At 46.3% G+C, this 22,095-nt stretch overlaps 1 protein-coding gene across 1 annotated transcript; it reads left to right on the plus strand.

The window, feature by feature from the left end:
* Positions 1–10,056: 10,056 nt before the first annotated feature.
* Positions 10,057–17,151, plus strand: Atp6v1g1 (ATPase H+ transporting V1 subunit G1). Its single transcript, XM_036177045.1, has 3 exons — positions 10,057–10,290; positions 14,284–14,384; positions 16,408–17,151. The coding sequence occupies exons 1-3, from the start codon at positions 10,209–10,211 to the stop codon at positions 16,579–16,581; spliced, it is 357 nt and encodes a 118-aa protein (XP_036032938.1). The 5' UTR covers positions 10,057–10,208; the 3' UTR covers positions 16,582–17,151.
* The last annotated feature ends 4,944 nt before the right edge of the window (positions 17,152–22,095 follow it).

Genomic DNA, 22,095 nt, shown 5'->3' on the forward strand with positions numbered 1-22,095 from the left:
ACAGTGTCATTGGGGTGAGCTTCCTTAACTGATCTTCTCCTTACAGCAAAGCTTCCAGAGACTTGACTGTAAAAATTCTAGGAAGGGGTTGGGGTTTAGCTCAGTGGGAGAGCACTTGCCTAGCAAGCGCAAGGCCCTGAGTTCAGTCCTCAGCTCCAAAAAATAAAAAAAATAAAAAGAGAAAAAATAAAGAGTTCAAGGAATTGAGGAATGGGTCCCTTTGGTCCTTAATAGCCAGGAAAGGCTTGGAGCATACAGAGCTCTGTGTCCATTGCCTTGGGCCATCAGTGTTCCACCAATGTGAGTCTTTTCCAGTGAGGTTTAGAAGTACTGATTGGTTACTGGTCAAGTCTCACCACGTTGTCTCTGTTCATTCAATGACCTCAGCACAAGGAAAACTCTTGCCTGTCTCTCTGAAGTACATTTGAAGCAGGTGCTCTGTCTGGGTGGGTTGGACAGAAAGGGCTACAAGCTTGCTGGGCACTCGCAGCCCTGGGGAGCACACACTGCAGAGGACATTGGGTGTTGATGGACTCCCAGAGGCATGCAGGACCAGCAACCCTGGGCAGCTTTCTCTCTAGAAAGCTCCTTAAGCTCCATTGCTCCTACAGTCACTTCTGCTGCGACATGCTGCATGTATTAAAGTTACTGTGCCATGTAAAACTGTGCAATTAAAAATGATGGGGTTTGGGGAGAAATGGGATTTGGGGTGCTTTGCTCATGATACATTATAAAGAAAAAGTAAGAGGGCTGAGCGTGTATGTAGTTCAGTGGTAAAGTACATGTTTAGTATGAAAGGCAATCCCCCAAACACACATGCACACACAGGTACACACAAACTCACACGGGAGAGGGATTATAAAAGTGGTAGTCATTTTACATACCTAATGGTTAAGAAATACAGAAACACCACAGCAAGCATGGCACTTGGTTTTGTAGAAGGTCTAAAGTCAGCCTGTCCCAGAAAGAAGTGGTATGAGGAGGGTCATCTGAAGTCAGAACAATAGCTGTCACACCAGGTGGAGACAGATGAGGCTTATAATACACATGAGGAGTCCAGGCAGTGGGCAGGGTTTTGCAGTGTGTTCTGTGGAAGGTGCTCTAACTGGTGATGTCAGGTTCCACTGGAGACCTATGACCCCAAAAGACAGAAATGGCTGGAGAAATCCTCTCCTCTTTCTCTGTTCCAGACCAATTCACTGCAGAAAGCCACACCTTCTGTGTGACCTAGATAAGCCTCATGCATGCCCCACACCTTCAACCCTTGGCAGGATAAGCCATGGACCTTCCAAATTTCCTTTTGTTACTCCATAAATGATGAGCTGAGTTGCTTTGTCTGCCCTGAAATATCTGCATCAAAACACTTCTAATCCAACATTGGTTACTCTCCTCTACTCCAGGGAGCTTTGGGGCCACCCTCCACCTGAGCCAGCATCCAGCCTCCTTAGGGGCTCTTCCCAGAGTAAGCTGACTCCTCTGGTCCACTCAGCAGCCATCACACCAAACCTTTCTCCTCACTTCTCACACTTGTTTCTTCCTAGTTGTGTTTACTTCTGTCCATCCATAAAGGGAAGGCTGGCTTTACTAGTATTTCAGATGCTCATGCTTGAAACATTCACCCTTTGCGGCAGTCCTTCTGCCTTCATCCCCATCCTGTTTGCTTGGTGTAGAGGCTTGCTTACCTACAGTTTTCGCTTGACGACACACCTCGGTTTGGCTGCTCGCAGCTTTCTGTTTTTCCCTGGTGTGTCGTGTGGGTGAAATCACACAGAGGCAAAGGCAACATTTGCAATGTGTTCAGTGTCCTCCAGTATACTAATTACATTAGAACAAATTTGCATATTCAAACCACAACAGAGTATAGATGTTTAATTCAGATATTGTGGGCTTCAAAGATGAACTCAAGTCCTTTACTTGCTGGGACTCAAGCATTTTGTGGTAGGTTGTTGCTGTTGTTGTTGTTTTCCTTGTTGTTATTGGCCCAGAGTCTGTGTAGCCTAGGCTGTCCTGGGATTACAGTGTATCCCAGGCTGGCCTCGAACTGGGAATCTTCCTGTTTCAGAATCCTGAGAGCCAGCATTACCGGTGTGCTAGGTCTTTCACATTTATGAAGGAAGATGGAAGGGAGTGTTTGATAATATTCTCAGAAGCACGTGCTATTTTATCCTTTTCCATCCTTGTCTATATCTTCAATAAAAGCCATTTTCCACAGAGCTTTGGCTAGAGATTGATTCCACAGCCACAAAAGTCACAGAAACTCAGGATGTGAAAGGATTTAAAAAAAAAAAAAAAAAACGGGTTGGGGATTTAGCTCAGTGGTAGAGTGCTTGCCTAGCAAGCGCAAGGCCCTGGGTTCGATCCTCAGCTCCACAAAAAACAAAACAAAACAAAACAAAAACAAAAAAACCCCAAAAAACCAAAAACCTGATCCAATATTTCCATGTTACAAAAGACCAAACGGAGTGCTGCTGACCCTAAGTCCTCTGGGCAGAGCTTGGGACAGAGTCAAATGTCAGTGGGGAATCCGAGTGCCGCACTCAAGAGTTTGGTGCTGTGGACTCCAAATGAATCACAAACCCAAAGGGAGGTGGAGCCAAGGACAAAGGGAGGTGGAGCCAAGGACTGGGCAGAGGAAGGACATGCGTGATGGCCTCCAGAGTGGCACCAGTCTCCCCTTCTAAAGCCAGTATGGTTGGGGTGCTTCTCAGTGGGTGCTTTCTTCACAAGCATGAGGCCCTGGGTTCTATCCCTGTATCCACAAAAACAAGTCAACACACACACACACACACACACACACACACACACACACACACACACACACAAAAGTCATAATGCCAACCAAAAGCTACTATAGTCCCATCTGAAGCACAGAGGTAGCTTCATGCCCAGGGAAGGCTGACTCTCTGCCTTCCCCATTTGCTTATTTTTGCCCCTGTCACATCAGTGATGTGGATTATAAATGGGCAGACTACACACTCTAAAGCGATACTCCTCGGGGAGTTTTTAATCTATCCAAGATCCAGACAGGCACAGCAGGGAAAAGTGAAAATATCTCTGCTTCATTAGGGGAAATTTATAGCTTGCTTAAGGTTGCCATGGTGACCAGCAGACAGGAGCTATTTGTAGATGCTGGACTTGTGGAAGATTTCAGGTAAGGGACAGGGAGGGGTTTATTGACAATAAGCTAGGTGGGTACCAGATTTTTCAGCATATGTTAACTTGACTAAGTACAGAATACTTGTGAATGGCTGGTGTGCTACTATTCAGTTTAGAACAGAGGGAACTGAGGCTCAGAGGCACTAAACCAGTGTCGAAAGACTCACAAAACTCATCAGGATTTGTCCCTGTGTGACTCTGAAGCCTTGATGAGTTGGATTTTTAAAGATATGAGGAAGCATAAGCTGGCACAACCTGCCCGCACCTCAAGAGAAGCGCAGCAAGGAGAGACTGGAATGACTACCTAATTAGGATCCCACCGTTCCCAGGGGCTAGCTCCCCAGACTCTAACTCTCACCATGCAGAGAGGAGTCTTGGCCAATGCACTTGGGTCGAGGGTCATTCCTTGCCTTATCAGTTGAGCCTGGTGGTTGGTATGGGTTATGTCTGAAACAGAATCAAAAACAAGGATTTGAACACAAGTCTTCAATCTGGAAGGTGCAGGCAGGAGAGAGCCTGTCAGAAGAAGGAGGGGTGCATTGTGGCTGTTCCCCCGTAATTACTCTCCTTCTCAATTATTCACAGTCAACTGAAGTCTGGAAATATTACATGGACAATCCAGAAATAAAGGATTCATACATTTTAAGTAGCACAGTAGTCTGTGTAGTTTGATGAATTCTTATACTGTTTCACTTCAAAAAGCCGTCGAGAGTAGCTGACCCCAGGTCACAGTGCCTATGCCATGTACCTCACATCGTCTTAACACATGGTTCATTGTGTCCTCCTGCACCATCTCAGAAGGGCAAGGACAGTGTGCAGGCTGCTCTTCTGTCAGCAGACACAAGCTAGAGTCATCTGAAAGGAGGACCCTCAATTGAGCAGATGCCTCCCTAAGATCTGGCTGTAAGGCATTTTCTTAATTAGTGATGATGCGGGAGGACCCAGCCCATTGTGGGCGGAGCCATTCCTGGCCTGGTTGTCCTGGGTTCTATAAGAATGCAGGCTGAGCAAGCCAGGGGGAGCAAGCCAGTAGGCAGCTTCCTCCGTGGCCTCTGTATCATCTCTTACCTTCAGGATCCTGCCCTGTTTGAGTTCCTGTCCAGCTTCCTTCAATGACAGACTACAATTTGGAAGTGTTAGTCAAATAAGCCCATTCTTCCCCAAGTTGCTTTCGTCATGGTTTTTTGTCATAGCAATCATAATCCTAACTAAGAAAGATAGCATACATATATGTTTTGGAAGGGACAGAGAAACCATATTTGCCTAACCTCTGTAATCATGTTTTGTTAGGATCATTTGTTTCATTATGAGTTACTGCTGTTAATCTCTTATTAGGTTTAATTTATAGACCGAGCCATAGGAATTTATAGGGAAAAAACAAACCATAGCATGCATAAAGTCTACTGCCATCTAAAGGGGCAGGCACCCACAGGGGCCTTGGAATGTGCCACCCACAGATAAGAGGACTCCACTGTGTTTGGCCAGATGGTGTGCTGGGTGGCTGGAGCTGAATTCCCTCAGGGAAAGCCAACACAAAACACATGCCTCAGAATTACCCACACCTCATGGGGGCAGGGCATTTACGGTCACTGCTGGGGGATAGTTGATGGTCACTTTAACACTGTTCTGTATCTGGTTAATGGACACTGAAGGTGGGAAGAGACTGAACCCCTACACAGTTCCAGGGAACCGGGTGGGGTGATGAGAGCTTCTGCTACCCAAGGGTAGCAGGGTCCAGTGAACAAAAGCAGGGTACCTTTCTGTGAGACTCTGCCTCACTTCTGAACAGCGAACTGTTCAAAAAAGTGGCAACCTGGGGTGAGGGGGATAGGGGGGGGGTAGGGCAGGGAGGTCTCAAGACTTCTTGCAGTTAAAGGAGAAAGCCCTTTCCTCCACTCCCAATGGTTTTTGTTTTGTTTTTTTGTTTTTGTTTTAAAGCATCTTTTATAGGTTTATTGGTCCATTACTTTAAGTTAATTGAGGTCAAGAATTTTTTTTAATTTACAAGCTAATAGTTTAACAAGCAATACAAATTCTTTGTTCTCAAAATGTAATACTAATTTCACAGTAAACAAGAAACAGGATTTCTTACACACAGATATACGAAAAACCAAAGTGGACAAGAACCTCGTGCCAGCATCAAAAATACAACAAAACAACTTTTTTTTTTTTTCCTTTTTATAATCTCTGGTTCCATAACAAAGAAAAAGGTGACATTCTTTTTTGGTAGTTTCATGAGACAAAGACTTGGATCTGTAAATAAATCACTTTTATCAACACGCATTCTCTCAAGCACTTATGTTCACAGCTTTTGTTTTGGCTTAATGGCAGCATGGAGAGAGGGCACACAGCGAGACTCCATACCTCAGAAGCCTGCTTCCTTCTCTGTAAGTTTTAAACACAAAGAACAATTTCTAAAAATAAAAAAAAACAAAACCAACAGTCCAAAAATTTGTTTTAATCCCCCCTTGAACAGTTAAAATGTGAGTAGAAAGTTTGCTGGCAGTTTGTTTGGTGGGAGGCTGTCTGTTTCTCCGTGCATTCCTGGTCAGGCACACACAACACAATGAGTGGGGACTAAGAGGGAGAGGCCCCACCCTCGGCAGGCACCTTAGGTGGACAGTGCTGCCTGGTAAAGATGCTGGTTTGTGCTGGTTTGCTCCTGGATGAAGGCCCAGCTGACACAGCCATCGCCTTGTTACATCAATCCACATGTTGCTTCGCAGTCTAGGAAAAAAAATATCCCTCCTCCTCCTCCTCCTCCCCTCCAGCACTGTCCCTGGCATCAGTCTAAGGCAGTGAACCAGCCTGTCCAACAGCAGTGTGCACAGGCGTTAGCTGCTCTGACCTGGGCTGTGGGGGAGCCCAGAATCACCCAATACTTGGGCGGTACTTTTGGGGAGAGGCAAATATCCAACTCGTCACCACTGGCTTTAACACTAAGTGAGTCTACAGAACAGCTTTGTGTTATTTGGCATTTCAACCTTTGGAGAATTTCTATCCCAACATGCTCTAGGGCCCGTTCTGCAGAGGCAGGGTAAACCTTCCACGCCGTCACAATCTAGAGGGTTCTCTGAAGCAGTGTGATTCATCACTGCTGAGAATGTCTGTATCCTCCACACCCCAAACTAGGCCAAGTACCCTAAGTTCGTCTGTCCCACTCGGGAACAGCAAACAGTGCTGTGGTCCCTGTTTCTTGACGTTATTTCAAATACCATTTGGCAACAGCAATATTTAGTCTCACCTCCCAAAAGGCCACCTTCCTTCTGTGACCCTCACTTCTGGCTTGTGACTTTCAGAGGACTGAACATGGCCTATGTTAAGTTTCTAGACCAACTGCTTGCACGTGTAAAAACTTTCTATGCAGACTTTTAAAAACACTAGCTGAAGAGTAAGGCAATTAGTGGGTACTGCCACACAGTCAAGTACCAGTAATCCTTGATTACCCCTGCTCCCCTGACACAGCTATGGATGGGCTTTGGTTCAATGCTCCACACAGATCCATGTAGTAAAGGGTTGGTCTTCAGGTGGCACTACTGGCTGATATGTGGAATCTCTGGGTGTAGGGCCTTGTAGAGGTCCTTTGATAGGAGTAACTTCTGAGATAGGGCCACACTATGTAGCTCTGGCTGGCCTGGAACTTCATATATAGATCAGGCTGGCTTTGAACTCACAGAGATCCGCTTGTCTCTGCCTCCTGAGTGCTGGGGTTAAAGGCATTTGCTATCATATCTGGCTTCATCCTAATGAGTCTGAAACATGTATTCAGTGACAAAGGTACACTTTTCTTGTAGCACCAACTTCCAGAATTTTTTGTTTTGTTTGGATTATTTTAGAGATTTTTTTAAAAGTGTATGAGTGTTTTGCCTGTGTGCATGTATACACACTGTATGCATACCTGGTCCCTGAAGACAAAAGAGGGCAGTGGATTCTTTGTAACTGGAGTTACAGACAATTGTGAACTGCCAAGTGGGTGGTGGGAACTAATGCCCTTGGAGCCTCTACAAGGTCACTGTTCTGGCTAGTTTATGTCAACTTGACAGAAGCTGGAGTCATCAGAGAGGAGGGGGCCTCATAAGATCAGGCTATAGGCAAGCCTGGAAGGCATTTTCTTAATTAGTGATTGATGGGGGAGGACTAGCACATTGTGGATGGTACCATCCCTGGGCTGGTGGTCCTGGGTTCTATAAGAAAGCAGTCCGAGACAGCCACAAGGAGCAAGGCAGTAAGCAGCACTCCTCCATGACCTCTGCATCAGCTCCTACCACAGGTTCCTGCCCTGTCTGAGTTCTTGTCCTGACTTCCTTCAATGATTTCAATGATGGACTATAATGTGGAAATGTAAGTCAAATGGACCTCTTATTCCCCAACTTGCTTTTGCTTGTGGTGTTTCATAAAAGCAACAATAACCCTAACTAACACAGCCATGAAATGCTCTTAACTGCTGAACCTTCTCTCCAGTCCCTAACCTCCAAAACATTTTCATTTACACAGGGTGATGCTGAAGAATAAGTTTCCATACCTCTTCCCCTGGAATTGCAGGGGACAATAATTCTACTGTCTCTATGCATGAGTTTGGCCACTTTTACAAAAAAAAGTTAAATATTTGTCCCTTTGTAACTGGCTTATTTCACTTAGCACACTGTCTTCATGTTTCCTCCAAATTGTAGCAAAAATCAAAATTTCCTTCCTTTTTTTAAGGTTGACTGATATTATGTTGTGAGCATATAGCATGTCTTGTTTACAAATGGGTAAATTCCATTTCTTGGTTACAATCAACAATGCTGCTTGTACCTGACCGAAATCTGGCTTGCTCACCTCTTGGAATCCAATATTTGGGCAATGATGCTGGGAATCAGGTTTGTTCGAGGGTCAGCATCCTGGAAGATGGAGGAGCTACCATCCATCCTGGGACACTCAGGAATAAAGTTCTTTCATGGGATAGGGAAGAAGGAGTAGGGGACAGGGGACAGGAAAGCCATATGTCAGTAGGGTTTTTGTGTTATCCAAGGGTAGTCTCCTCTTTCCTTATTGTTCTGGTCAGATCATTCATGAACCTCAGCTACCTGGGACTAGTTCTTGTGTGTGCCTTCTTAAAACAGTTATATTAGCTGTCTACAAGGTAAACCTACAGAAATTGACATGCTCCCTATTAACTGATGCATAGAACTAAAGACCAAGGGGCTGCACCACATATTCTGATGTTATTGTAAGGTTCCTAGATGTTTTTGGTTCTGTAAAGATTATTTACCAGTTAATGACCTTCTAAAGAGGTTGTGGCTCCTCTTTAGAAGTTAGAATCCTGGGACAAAGGAAGTAAGTGTTTAAGAGTCACAAGTATGCAAGAATGGGGTAGGTGCCAGCATATAAGAACCTTGTGACTCACTGGGTTCCCCAGTATTCCCAGGTCTCTGCCAAAATCTACAGCAAGATCGTCATCATCAGCTGGGAAAACATGTCACGGTAGACAGGTTCTCCTCCTGTGAGGCATGAGAGGCCCTGACTTCTAGGTTCGACCTGAAGGAACACTGTGGCTCATGACATGCCTGTTGCATGTCCTGAGCTGGACTCCAGCAATGAGTGCTGTTAGTGTATCCATAGCTGGCCTTAGGTGGTAGCAACTTTCCTCTGCCCAGATCCTGGGAATTATTGCCAGCACAGAGCCCAGATTTGTCTGCTATACCCAGGCCTGGGGATCACTGAGGTAGTGCTAAGCAGGGCTTCCCAGCTGCCCCAGCCATAACCCGGGCTTCATCTGAGGACTTCCCTGGAGGCAGGAAGCTTCCCTCAGCCCTAAATGCCTTCCAGAGACACTTCCTCTCTTCCACAGCATCTCACTACCAGGATGGAGATAGCATCACAGACCAAAAAAATCAGGCCTGAGTCATTTATAAACCTAACTGGGTCAGGGGGTGTTTGTTCCTGTGATATTCAGCAGATCCTAGGGACCCAGAGGGTCTGGAACACAGCTCTTCTCCCTCTCTTCCTCCCCTCCCCTCTGCTCCCTCCCTCCCTCCCTCCCTCCCTTCCTCCTCCTCCTCCTCCTCCTCCTCCTCCTTCTTCTCCTTCTCTCTCTCTCTCTCTCTCTCTCTCTCTCTCTCTCTCTCTCTCTCTCTCTCTCTCATTTTTTGTTGGTTTGTTGCTTTTGGTTTTTCGAGACGGGGTTTGCATAGCTCTGGCGGTCCTGGGACTTGCTCTGTAGACTACTCCAGCCTCTCATCAGAGATCTGCCTGCCTCTGCCGCAGGAGCGATAGGATTAAAAGCATGCAGTACCACCGCTCCCTTTCCTTTCTTTTTCTTTAAAAAAAATCAAGCAAAGCCGTTCGGTGGTGGCGCACGCCTTTAATCCCAGCACTCGGGAGGCAGAGCTCTGTGAGTTCGAGGCCAGCCTGGTCTACAAAGCGAGTTCCAAGAAAGGCGCAAAGCTACACAGAGAGACCCTGTCTTGAAAAAAACAAACAAACAAAAAATTCAAAACATTGTCTCGCTATACAATCTAGTCAGGCCTTGAAACTCAATCCTCTTGCATCAGCATCCCGAGTATGGGTGCGCTGAGTTTTCAGGTTGTACCCCTAGGGCCAGCACTGCTTGCTAGTAGGGTCTAAATTCCGGAGAGGGAGGGAGTCTAGGTGGGTGAAGAGTCTCTGGACTTTAAGGCGGGCACAGCATCAATTAAGGGAGAAGGGAAAGAAACACGTGGCAGGGCTGCCACCGGGACAGTACCAGCTCAAACACCCAGCCCTTGGCAGACACTACCGCAGCAGGAAAAAGCAGCAGCAGCAGCTGTCGCTCGACACGCAGGCGCAGTCGAAGTGCTCAGCGCTCGCTGCTTGCTCCGCCTCGCTCTGCCCCGCCCCAGCTCCGGGGAGTCACCGGACTCAAAGGCGGTCAGCTGAGGCGCCGGCGCGGGTCACTGGACGGCGGGGCGGGGCCTCGGCGTGTTGCGCAGGCGCAGATCGTGGGCGGCGGGTCACCTGACCCAAGGGCCACTTCCTTCGAGGGTTTGGGCCGTTGGTTCAGGCCGTTCTTTCGGCCGAGAGTTCCCGCAGCGATGGCGAGTCAGTCGCAGGGCATCCAGCAGCTGCTGCAGGCCGAGAAGCGGGCGGCCGAGAAGGTGTCCGAGGCCCGCAAGCGTGAGCGCTGGGGCGGGGCGGGATACTAGGCGGGAGACGGAGGTTAGGCCGCGGGCGGAGGAGGCCCGGGACAGTGTCGGTCCGGGCCGCTGGTGTCCGGGCGGCGCCTTGAAGCCGCGAGGCAGGACCACACGTTGCCCGTGGAGACAGTAGTGGGTTTGACCCCTTCTCGGGGTGGAGGGTGTGTAGTGGGCCACCCACCGAAACTCTGCGCCCACCAAACCCCTGCTCCAGGATCCGGCCCAGTCGCGGGAGCCCCCGCCGCGGTCTGAGAACCTAAATCATCTTGGCCGCCTCTCCCCTCGTCACTTTAAGCCATTTGCCAATCCTCTCCGCCCTGAACCCCCCGATCGTCTCTTCCTTCAGCGTCCAAGTTCAACCACCCGAGTTGATGTGGCTGCCTGGCTCGTTCATTCCTTTTTGTTGTTGTTCCCCTGAAAATGTGCTAGAAGAGTGCCCAGTTCATCTTCATCACGGGGTAGTTCATGTTCCAGCGGAGGAGCACATGCCAGTTAAACAGATGTGTGTAGGTAGTGAAAGGCCGGTGTGGAGAGGGGCAGGGCGGCCAGAAATACCAATTTACTGCACGGGTCTAACTGGGAATGGGGAGTGGAAGAAGCCAGCCGCATTCTGTCACCCATGTTTTCGCTGCAGTCAACTGCTTAAATGTGCATATAACTTTCCCAATACCTTTCCTTCTAGTCAGTGGTCCTAGTGTCTGCAGAATGGAGCTGGTGTTTCATAATGGATTAAAGGAAGCGCTTTCATCAATCAGGCTTTTGTATTCTTCCCTAAGGATGTCCCTGTGAGGTATTCTCTTCCAGCTGAACTGAATCACTATATGAGTCTTCAAGGCAGCTTCATATATCTCCCTACAAGCCTTTACATATCGTTTCCTCTGATTGGAAGAACCTTTCCCAATGTTTCCCCGCTGGTACCCAACTAGTTAGTCTTCTTTTGGATTTTAACATGTAGGCAGCCGTTCCTCATTCAGTCTCCTTCCCTCAGACAAGATTGGAAGCCCCGCCCTGATGCTTATTTTTGACCCAGTATTACAATAAATTTTTGGTTTACATGGCCCTGCCACCTGACTAAGCTTTTGGAAACTGGAGACTGTGTCTCAGTAACTTTATCTCCAGTTTTCCAAGGTCAGCAGACAGTGTATTTACTCCTGTTTTGCAGGTGGGAAAGGTGAGACTCAGATCCGACCAGACCTGAGGAAACAGTATGGGGTTTGGAGGCCTTTCCATACAAGGAAGTTTTCTTAGTATAAAACTTTTACACGTGTGTGTGTTTATTTATTTCAAGGTAGGCTCTCAAGTACTCCTGGCCAGATGGGAACACTCAGAGCTCTGCCTGCCTCTGCTGCCAGTGCTGGCATGAAAGGCATGTGCCACCATGCCCACCCCCAAGTAGACCTCCAGTGTGACTCTGGTGGTAGTTGTGCTCTTTATTTCCTGAGAGAAGTTTTCTGTCAGAGTCCTGGGGATGGTGAGAAGCTCTTTCTTCTTGGGTGACTAGAAAGTCTGTGTTGCCATATTCTTGATCCAGAATTTCCAGAATGAGTTGTCAGTTTGTCCAGTGATGATTCAGCAGCAGCAGCAGGTGTATGTGTTGGGAAGTATGTGAGAGCATTTGGAGGAGGTTCGAGAACAAATACTTGGACTAAGGTGGGAATGACTGAGTTCTGGGAGGTTTTAAACCTTTCTCAGCTGCAGGGTCTTATATGTATCAGATAGCTGTTATTTGCTGAAGGAGTTTGTTTTAAAGGGGTTAGCTTCCAGCTAACTCACATTTTAAGATTTTCAGTAGTTGGGAAGAGGTATTGAAAAGAGCTAAAATTTGAAAACTGCCCCCTTTCTTGATTTGTGATCACACTTGATTTGCTTAGTTAAGAACTGGGAAGTAGCATGGTGTAAAATAATCAAGCCTAAGTTTCTCATGAAATCATTGCTTTGAAACTTTCAGAATAAAAGTGTTGTGTGATTTATTTCATTGGTGTGAAACAAAAACCCTGGTTCCGTTTCATAAAGTCTGAGAAAAGCATGATTTAAAAGAAATTTTGGGCTAGAGGTGATGATGCATAACTGTAAGGGAGACTGATCCCAGACAGGAGGATCCTAACTTTGGGGCCAACACAGGCTACATAAAACAAAAAGGAGGAAGAAAGAAATCACTTTGGGACATGAAGTGTTGCTCAGTGGTGGAGTGCTTGCCTAGTGTGTAGACATTCCAGTACTAGGGAATGTGTATTCGTGTTTGTGTGATCTACTGGTAGTGAAGTCTGTCAATACAACTGAAGATGTTTTCGGAAAGGAGGTGGTGGTGGTCTCATCTTAGTGACTGGTTCAGGGAGCTGTGGGAGTTGGAAATGATGAGTTATGAGGTTACCTTGGAGTTCCTGCATAGTGGTTGGGCCATAGATGTCTTTGATAGACTCTTGGTTTGGGAGAGTTTTTCAGCTTTAAATGTAGCCCATGTATCTGATGGAGGATATTCTGTGAAGGATTGGGCCCAGCACAGGAGGCGTGAGCCTAAATAATAATGTGTTTAAGTGAAGACTTGCAGAAATAATCCTTGGGGTGCATAGAGAGAGACTTGTCAGACTTGTCAGACAGTGCTGATGTCATGGAGTCATTACAGATCCAGAATTCTCATTAGGGACTTTGAGTTCAGTTCAGTTTCATCTATCCACTTGGGTAGAGTGGGCTTTGGACAGTTGATAATACAGTGATGTATGTTTAACAATCTTGATATATATGCTGTCTTTTGCTATAAATGACTTAACTTATCTAGGCTAATCTAGAACTCCCTGTTGGTGAAACTGGGCACAGTGGCATGCACCTGTAGTCCCAGTACTTGGGAGACAAAGGCAGGTGGATCTCTGTGAGCCCCAGGCCTACCTGGTCTATAAATAGTGAATTTCAGGACACCCAAGGCTACACAGAGAGGCCCCCCCCCCCCTTTACTGTTGGCTGTTAGCTGGACTTGTATTCTGACAATGTGGAGACTTTGCAAATCTGTGTTAAACTGTTACCTTCCAGAGACCAGAACCCCCACTTCTCCTCCCTCCCTGCTGTGTGTCCTCTGGCATAGCATTTAGCATTCTCCCCAGTCATGGCTTTGCCTCTGCCACAGCCCTGGTGTCTGGTTTCCAGTAATATATCATCTCTTTCCTTAGCTACATTTTAGGTGATGTCCTTTGCGTGTTAGCTCTCAGCAAACTCCTAAGAAGAGCCACATTGTTATAGTGAAACAGCTAGCTGTTCACTATTTGGGATGAAGAAGAGCTCCCCAGATGGCTGTCACCCATCTTATGTTAACAGGTTTTAATAGTTGAGATTGAGAGACTGTGCTGTGACATTCCACAGTGTTTTCACAGGTTCCCTTTTGAGTGTGTGTGCAGTTCTGGGTATTAGACTGAGGGATTCATGCACTGCTCACAGCTCTAAAGGGCATGCCTGTTTAGTCTCCACTTAAAGGCTAGGGGCAGAACCTACATTTCGTTGTATTCCCTCTTCCCTCTGTACTTCTCTGGTGTTTTTATTATTATTGTTTGTTTTGTTACTGTCTATCTTCCCCTTCTCCCCCCCACATACAAAGTTTACAAAGTTTCTCTGTGTAGCTTTGCAGCCTGTCCTGGAACTCACTCTGTAGCCCAGGCTGGCCTGGAAGTCACAGAGATCTGCCTGGCTCTGCCTCCCAAGTGCTGGGATTGAAGACGTGTGCCACCACTGCCCAGCGTGTTGTTTGTTTTTCTGAGACAGTGTTTCTCTGTATAGTAGCCCTGGCTGTTCTGGAACTTGCTTTGTAGACCAGGCTGGTCTTGAACTCGCAGAGATCCACCTGCCTCTGCCTCCTGAGTGCTGGGATTAAAGATGTACTGCCACTGCTGGCATCAATTACTTTAATCATTGATTGTTAAGATTCATTGTCAGCATCTACTTGCTGTTCTGCTTTGAAACACTTGATGTCTTTGTCTTTTGAAAATAGGAAAGAATCGGAGGCTGAAGCAGGCCAAAGAAGAAGCCCAGGCTGAGATTGAACAGTACCGCCTGCAGAGAGAGAAGGAGTTCAAGGCCAAGGAAGCTGCGGTGGGCCTCACTTTCTTTTCCTTATTGTCTGACTTTCTTGTGTAGATCTGAAAATACCCAGTGTAACTTGGAGACTTTAGGACAGTTGTCAAGGTTTTGGGTTTGTTTTGTTTTTAGTGGTACTGAGGTTCGAAGCCTTGGCTTTTGCATGCTCCATCCCCACCCCACCCCCCTATTCATTGTGTGGTTTGTTTGATGCTCAGCTTGTCTCTTGGGTTGGGTACTTTTATCAGATTCTAGTCTTCATTTTGATATTTAGCAATCTTTTAGGCAGTTGCCTTATGTCAGGTACAATGTTGGATGCTGGGGGATCAACCAGGAACAGTAGGTTCTGCCCTGCCTTCATAGTTTAGCTTATAGTAAGTCCTACAAACCTCCAGCTGTGAACTCTGCTATGACAGTCTAAATGTGAGTAAAATGGAACCTGCACCTCAGTGAAATAGAGTTTTATCATTACGGTAGGCAGCTGTGATGCATAGAATGATGCTCGGAGAAATCTTGGGGAAAACAAAGGATGCAGAGGAACTTGTAGAAGGGAGAACAGAACTATGTGGTGTCCCATACAGTTAACAATGGTTCACAGTTTATTGACTTAGTTAAAAACCCAAGTGAAAGATTGAGTTTGCCATCTTCTAGGTGTTGAGGTGACTACTCTGGGCTCTTCTCATTCCGGTCTTTACATTTCTGTGCTTCGTGCTCAAGCCCTACATGGGTGTCTCCAGCGGTTTTAGGTCCATACCTGTCCAGACCAAGGTCCAGTGATGGTGGGCACCTGTGTCTGCTTCTTAGTGTTAAGTAACACAGGCTTCCATTTTCTTTGCACTGGGCAGTTACAAAGCACATTAAAATATGCAGTGGTCCTCTTGGCATATTGGTATTATGAATTGTTACGCTGCACAGTAAATTCTCTGTGTCAGGGCAGCCATCTTGTGTCCACTTGTACCACAGTTGCTTATGGGATACTGTCAGTGATGTACTATAAAACCCACTTTATGCCTTTTGAGTGTAGACCCATGGTAGCACCTTTAGTTTTGAAATACTTATTGGGGCATGGCACATGGCTCATATTCATGAAACAGAGGCAGTGTCTCAGCGTCCACTGAAATTACATGTGTTCATCTCCATGCCAGGCTATGAGTTTAGCCACATTTCCCAGTTGTACATTTTAAAAAATATATTGTGTGTGTATGAGTCTTTTTTGCCTGCATGTATGTATGTGCACTATGTGCATACATGCATACCTGGTGCCATCTGAGGTCAGAAGGGGGCATTGGATCCCTTGGAGCTAGAGTTACAGATGGTTGATGGCCACCATGTAGGTACTGGAAACCAGACCTGGGTCCTCTGTAAGAGCAGCAAGTGCTTTTAACTGCGGACCCATCTCTCCAGTCTCCATCCTTTCACTTTTAAAGCTACATCAAAAATAACATGAATACTAACTCCACTGATACTGTTGTGTTATTTTTCACCTACAAACTGCATATTTTACAGTTCGTATTGCTGAACACTATTCTGTTGTATAAATGCATCATAGTTCCTAACCATTTTCAGTTGTTGGGGTGTGTGTGTGTGTGTGTGTGTGTGTGTGCGCGTGTGTGCGCGCGCGCGCACACACTTTGCTGGTTAAAGTGCTGCTATTGCTACTGCTGGGACTGAACTATGTGAATCCCTGCCTCCTCTGTATGTGCTCTGTTTTTCCTTTTCTGCTCTCACCTCGCGAGTAGCTGGGATCACAAGTGTGCACCACTGTGGGTGGTGCTGTAGTTGTTGAATCTTTAGGCTGGCTCCAGTCTTTACTAAGGACTCTAGTAGACCATGGAACACTGTTGTGAACAGAGTGAGCTCTGGTGAAGTGCATGGTTCTCACATAGCTTTACTACAGGTTACTTTGCCTGCCACTGATATATTGCCTTCTCTTATTAAGGAGCTAGGACTTCTCCATATGCCAGCAGGTTGCTTGTTAAAATGGCTCAACCAGAGAATCTTCCTGATGTCCCCTTGTATCCTGTCTCCTCCGCTGCAGGCATTGGGGTCCCATGGCAGTTGTAGCAGTGAGGTGGAGAAGGAGACCCAGGAGAAGATGACTGTCCTCCAGAACTACTTCCAGCAGAACAGGGATGAAGTCCTGGATAACCTCTTGGCCTTTGTGTGTGACATCCGGCCAGAAATCCATGAAAACTACCGCATAAACGGATAGGAGGTGGAAGCACCTGCTTTGTGGGTTGGCGTGGGAGATGCCCCAACAGAGTAGGAAAACCTCCACAGAGCTCGAGTTCTGTTCTGGAAGGCATTAAATTTCACTATGCTGTTGTAGGTCCCTTCACCTGTTGAGAGTATCAAATCTAGCTTTTTGTATATCTTAGTAAGTACCTGAAGTTTCATCTTTTTACCTTTTGTGTCTTTAAGGAGTATATGTTTCCTGTGTGTTTGCAAGCAGCAGGTATCACTGTTGATTTTTCTTCTTATTAGTCTAGTAGGAAAAAAAAATTCTTTGAAGAAAGAAAGGGAATAACTTGTTCCCTTCTACTTTCTTAAAGGGTCAGGGGCGTTATCTATGAAAAAGTAGTAAATAGCATTGTAACTCCTATGAAGCAGCAGCCAGCCTTACAGTAGTCCATTCTGGCTAATTTAGGACAGTGAATATGCTTGTTCAGGCTGCTGTTAGTGTATCTTAACCCAGTTACTAGATACTAGGACTCAAGAATATGTTACATGTTATTTGGTGTGCTTGTAATCATTTAAAAGTAAAACTTTGTCTTGCCTTTCACCCCTATGGCTCCTTTTTTAGATAATGCAAAGTGCATCTTGACCCAGATGTTGAGCAGAATTTCATTTAGGAATCAACACACGTCGGATTTGTATACCTTACTAGTAAATCCTCAGGATGTTCATTTTACTCGGAAAGAAATTGCTTGTGATTTCATCCTCTGTTAGAAAGCAGCAAGCAACTCAAGAGCCTGTAGTTTGCCTTTTGTCTAGAGCAGTGGGTCTCACTCTGTGGGTCACCACCCCATTGGGAGGCCTTGAACGACCCTTTCACAGGGTTATATATCAGATATTTACATTACGATTTATAACAGCAAAATTACACTTAGGAAGTAGCAATGAAAATAATTTTATGATTGGGAGTCACCAGAACATGAGGAACTGTATTAAAGGGTCTCAGCCTGTGTCAGCCTTGAGCAAATGAGCATACCTTTCTTTTTTTTTTTTTTTTTAATATGTGGAGCTGAGGATCAAACCCAGGGCCTTGTGCTTGCTAGGCAAGCAAGCGCTCTACCACTGAGCTAAATCCCCAACCCCGAGCATACCTTACTGGTGAGCAAAGTGAGTGATGTATAACTTCACTGGCTCCTAAGTGAGTGATACCTGGTGGCTCTCTTCAGGCTAACAGTCTTTGGTTGCAGAGTAATTTGTGGTGGGTAAAAACAGAAGAATGTTAGGGGTTTCCTTTTCATGAAGCAATCTGAAATAGTAAGTATACAGTTTTCTCTGCCTCCAGGTCGTTTGCTCTTAGGCCACTTCTGGTCTTTGGTCACTACGCAGTGTGTGTTTGCGTGCATGCATACGTGTTTTAGCTAGTTGACAGCCCCAAGGGTTTACTGCCTCAGTTTCCCCATTGTCCTATTAAGACACTGAGGCTTGCCACTGCACTGGAGCTGCTTGCTGCTTGTCTGGCTCAGCTGTGCCGGTGGAGAAAGGTAGTCTTGTACTTGATCAGGGTGTCAGTCTCCTGCATGCACCACTTACCTTACAGCTTCACAGTGGCATGGTTGGTTGGTGCATTTCTTTAGTGAAACCCCAGCATCTCCTAGCTTTACCACCCATATTGAAGACCCACATTCACTTCTCCAGCCCATCTCGTCCAGACAGTCATCAAATTGCCTGTTTGGACTTTTTGTTCTGTCTGTATAGTCATGATTTCTCCCCCTTTTTAATGTGTTCCAACACCCCATTTTGTTTAAGACTTCAGTCTCCATCTGCTAAGTGTAGAGGTTTGTACCTCCATCTCTTGCTGTCTGTTGCTTCTCTGAAACTGAAGGAGCATGCAGCACCACTGGTACTCAGTGGGGGATTTAGACCTGTGTGCTGTGTACTGGGGAGCACTAGGCAAACACTCTTAACACTGAGCTACATCCTCAGCCTTGGTATTTTTGCTCCCCTCCCCCCACCCCCCCAGACTCGCTCTGTAGACTAGGCTGGCCTCAAACTCAAACAAACTCAAGGAGAGACTCTTCCCTCTGCTTTCCCAGTGCTGGGATTAAAGGTGTGTGCCATCACTCGAAGCTCAGCCTTTACCCTTTTAACCTTGCTGCCCAGTATGTTTATCCTGTATTAGAATTGCACTCCAAGCCAAGCAGCTCTGACTCTAAGCCAAGCCCCTCAGGGTTGATGGCATGGAATCCAACAGGATTTCAAAAGAAGAGGAATCAGTGGTCAGTTGAGAGGCAAAGGTGAATATGAACAGGTGAGGGTTTGGTGATTTCAAGGAGAGGAACCTAAGTTCCTTGAAGCATGGCTGTAGAGAGATGATATGGTTGATGGAGCAGGAGGTTTGGCATGTTTCAGTGCTGATGTGGAAATGATTAGAACAAGGTGAGAGATGGTATCTTGGAAATAGTGGCATTTCTGAGGGGTCTGGAGGCGTCAATGGGAGTGGGGTTTCCTCTAGTCCTCAATCCTGACTGATGTTCCCAGGCAACTTGTAGGTGCTCAGGTTCCTCCTGGGTGGGTTGAATCAAGGGTGGTGCTAAGTGAGCTTGCTTGAAAGCTCTAGGGAAATAAAAGGGAAAGGGCTTCTGTTGTGGTGCACTGTGAGAAATTAACATCTGAAAGGCTGGTCAGCCACTAGAGACCTGTGGGGTGTGTGGGCTCTGGTGCAGAGTGAACCTGAGATTCACAGAGAGAGCATTGTGTGGGATCTGTCCCCATTTGAGCATAAAAAGAAATGATGAAATAGGGTATGTATGTATAGACACATACATATAATGTGTGTGTAAATCTGGAAAGAGAGACAATGGTGACTTGAAGAGACTGGGCTTCGAAGGGAGGAGTTTTCCTTGGGTTGCTGTAACATTTTATTATTCATTAAGGGGTGTTTAGCAGTGTCCTGGTCTCCACCCACTAGATGCTACTAGGACCCCCTCAACCCCTTAGTAGTGACAACCAAAAATGTCACTGGACATTGCCATAGCTCCTAGGTGCCAGAATTATCCTCAGATCAGAACTGTTATTCTACAATAACAAGAAAAGAATTATTAAAAATACATCAAAGCACTACATATGGTGCCTGGAACATTCTAGGTGCTCAGCACATGTTTCCTGTTTCTGAAATACAACAAAGACCTACTTCTTAAAAGTTTGATACAAGTTGGCTTTCTTTGGGACAGCTGTTGGACATGTGGTGAGTGGGTGATGAGGCTCATTGTACTGTGTGCCCTTACCTCAGCCACAGTCTGCACCATTGCAGAGGTAGGAAGAAAAAGGGGACTTCAGAACCAGTTCTCAGGAGCTTCCGTCCTCAGATGACACCTGATACCTTGTTTCTTCTTGACCCAACTGGTCTGCAAGGGGACAGTCTGCAAGGCAGCTATGGGCAGTGAAGTGTTTCTGGTACAGTTGATGATGACAGTTTTCTACATGTTAGCCTATGCATTAAGAATGTTTGCATTTATATTAACCAATTTACTCTTTAAAGTTTTTTTTCAGAAGATTTAAAAAAATGTTTGTAGTGAGTGTTTTGCCTACATGTATATATGTATTTATGTCCACTACATCTGTGCCTGGTACCCACAAGTCTAGAAGAGGAAGTCAGTCTCTGGAACTGGAGCCGTAGGCGGTTGTAAGCTGCCATGCCAGTGCTGGGAACAGAGCCTTGGTCCTCTGAAAGAGCAGCAGCTAGTGCTCTTAACTACTGAGCTGTCTCTCCAGCCCCTAACCAATTTACCCCTGGGCAATCTTGACCAGATTTGAGGTATGGGGATTAAGGAGCCAGGCAAGGGTTTGTCCTTGAGTGCCTTTGATCATCTTTGCCTTTAACTCTGTTCTGTGTGCATCCCTCTTCCCCACTCCCAGGATGTTCATCAGTTCCTCTGGTAGTTATGCAGTTTCCTAGAAAGGATGTCCCAGTTCCTTGTTAATGAGCACATTCTGTTTGATGCCATGGCTTAGCCTTCCTCAACGTCTCTGATGGAAGGCATGAAGTAGCTTACAGTCAGGTTGTGTAACCTTGTGGGTAATCTTGACAATTTCCTGAATGGCCACTCTGGATTGGTGGAAACTCAAGGGGAATGAAGTAATTTACAGTCCACACATCCAATCTCTGCAAGCAACAAGTGGGAAGGCTCATTGTTTTTTGAGACCTTTAGATCCTGCAGGCTAGAGGTGTGATCCTACCTCCACGAGGCTTGCAGGATGTCAGAGGTCACGGGACAAGGAAGGGACAGAGTCAGTTCAGAGCAGCACTGTGTACTGCAAGTCAGATTGCCAAGCTCCGTGTCGGGCCTGTTTTGTGTACTGTTGTCTCCACTCACCTGCCCCTAGGCCAGGGAAGCAAAGCCTGCAACAGTCTGCAGTTCTTGCCACATTCTTCCGTCTCTACTCAAGATGATTAGTGGTACCAGGAGTCAACTAAAACTGTCCTTCCAAAGGTTGGAGCTTTGAGTTCTGCATGCCTCTCATTTTTCACTTCATTCTCCCCACCGCCTCCTTTAGGAGCAGTGTGGCAGATGCCAAGGTTGTTTTTTTTTTTTTTTTTTTCCTGTCAGTTCATCTCCCATCACTTCAATGGCTCTGGAGTTACTGCAAAAGCTTTTGTACCACCACGCAGTTCTAGCTTGCTCTTTGTCTTCTTCCTGTGCAAATAGGCAGACTGGGCACAGTCGCTATGGAAAGACTGGGCTGGTGATTTGGGGAGAAGATGCCAGTCAGATCGTTGTACCAACATTTACTTCTCTGGCTCTTAATGTCAATGGTGCTGACGAGCTCCTGCATCACATATGAACTTAACGACATGCTCACTGTGTTGGAGTGACAGGTGGGGGCCATCCACCTCCACCCTTTCCTACTTGGAAATAAGAGGGAAACATTCTAGAGCAGATGGCAACAGCTGCGATAACATCCGAAGAGAAGCTGGGCTGACAGCCCACAAAGGGCCTCTTGTCATCTTCTGTGGTTTTTAAGGATGAAGAGTCATACGTACTAGTTGAACCCTCTGCTCAGCCCTATAGGAATTCTCTTGTGGCTCCACTCCATTTGTCCCTAGGACCTATCACTGGCACTTAGCATTCTGCAGCTCTTGTGCCCTGGGGCGACTATAGCCTCTCCTGAGAGGAGCTCAGCAGTTTTTCTTCTGGTTTTGACCCACATCCCCCACAACACAACAAGTTGCCTCCCAGCACACTTGACAAGGACAGCAGCTGTGTAGTTCTGCACTCCACCTGCTGTCATCCCATATCATGTCTCACAGTGGAGTTCATCATCAGGTCATGCTGCTTCCAAGAAACATTTTTGTAAATAGTTGTCCGAGTAGTTTATGTATATCAGGATTAATATGAGTGTTGGTGTACATACTGTTGGTCTCCATGTCTGCAGTAGTGTTCTGTTGAGTAAATGAGAGGCTTAGTTATTCAAGGAAACATAATTAGTGGCAAAGGCTGCATTTGAAACTGACTCTTAGACTTCTAGTCTGAGCTGCTGTGTGAGCTGCTCA

The sequence above is a fragment of the Onychomys torridus genome, chromosome 2 (genome assembly GCF_903995425.1).
Source record: "Onychomys torridus chromosome 2, mOncTor1.1, whole genome shotgun sequence".
Lineage (NCBI taxonomy): Eukaryota > Metazoa > Chordata > Mammalia > Rodentia > Cricetidae > Onychomys > Onychomys torridus.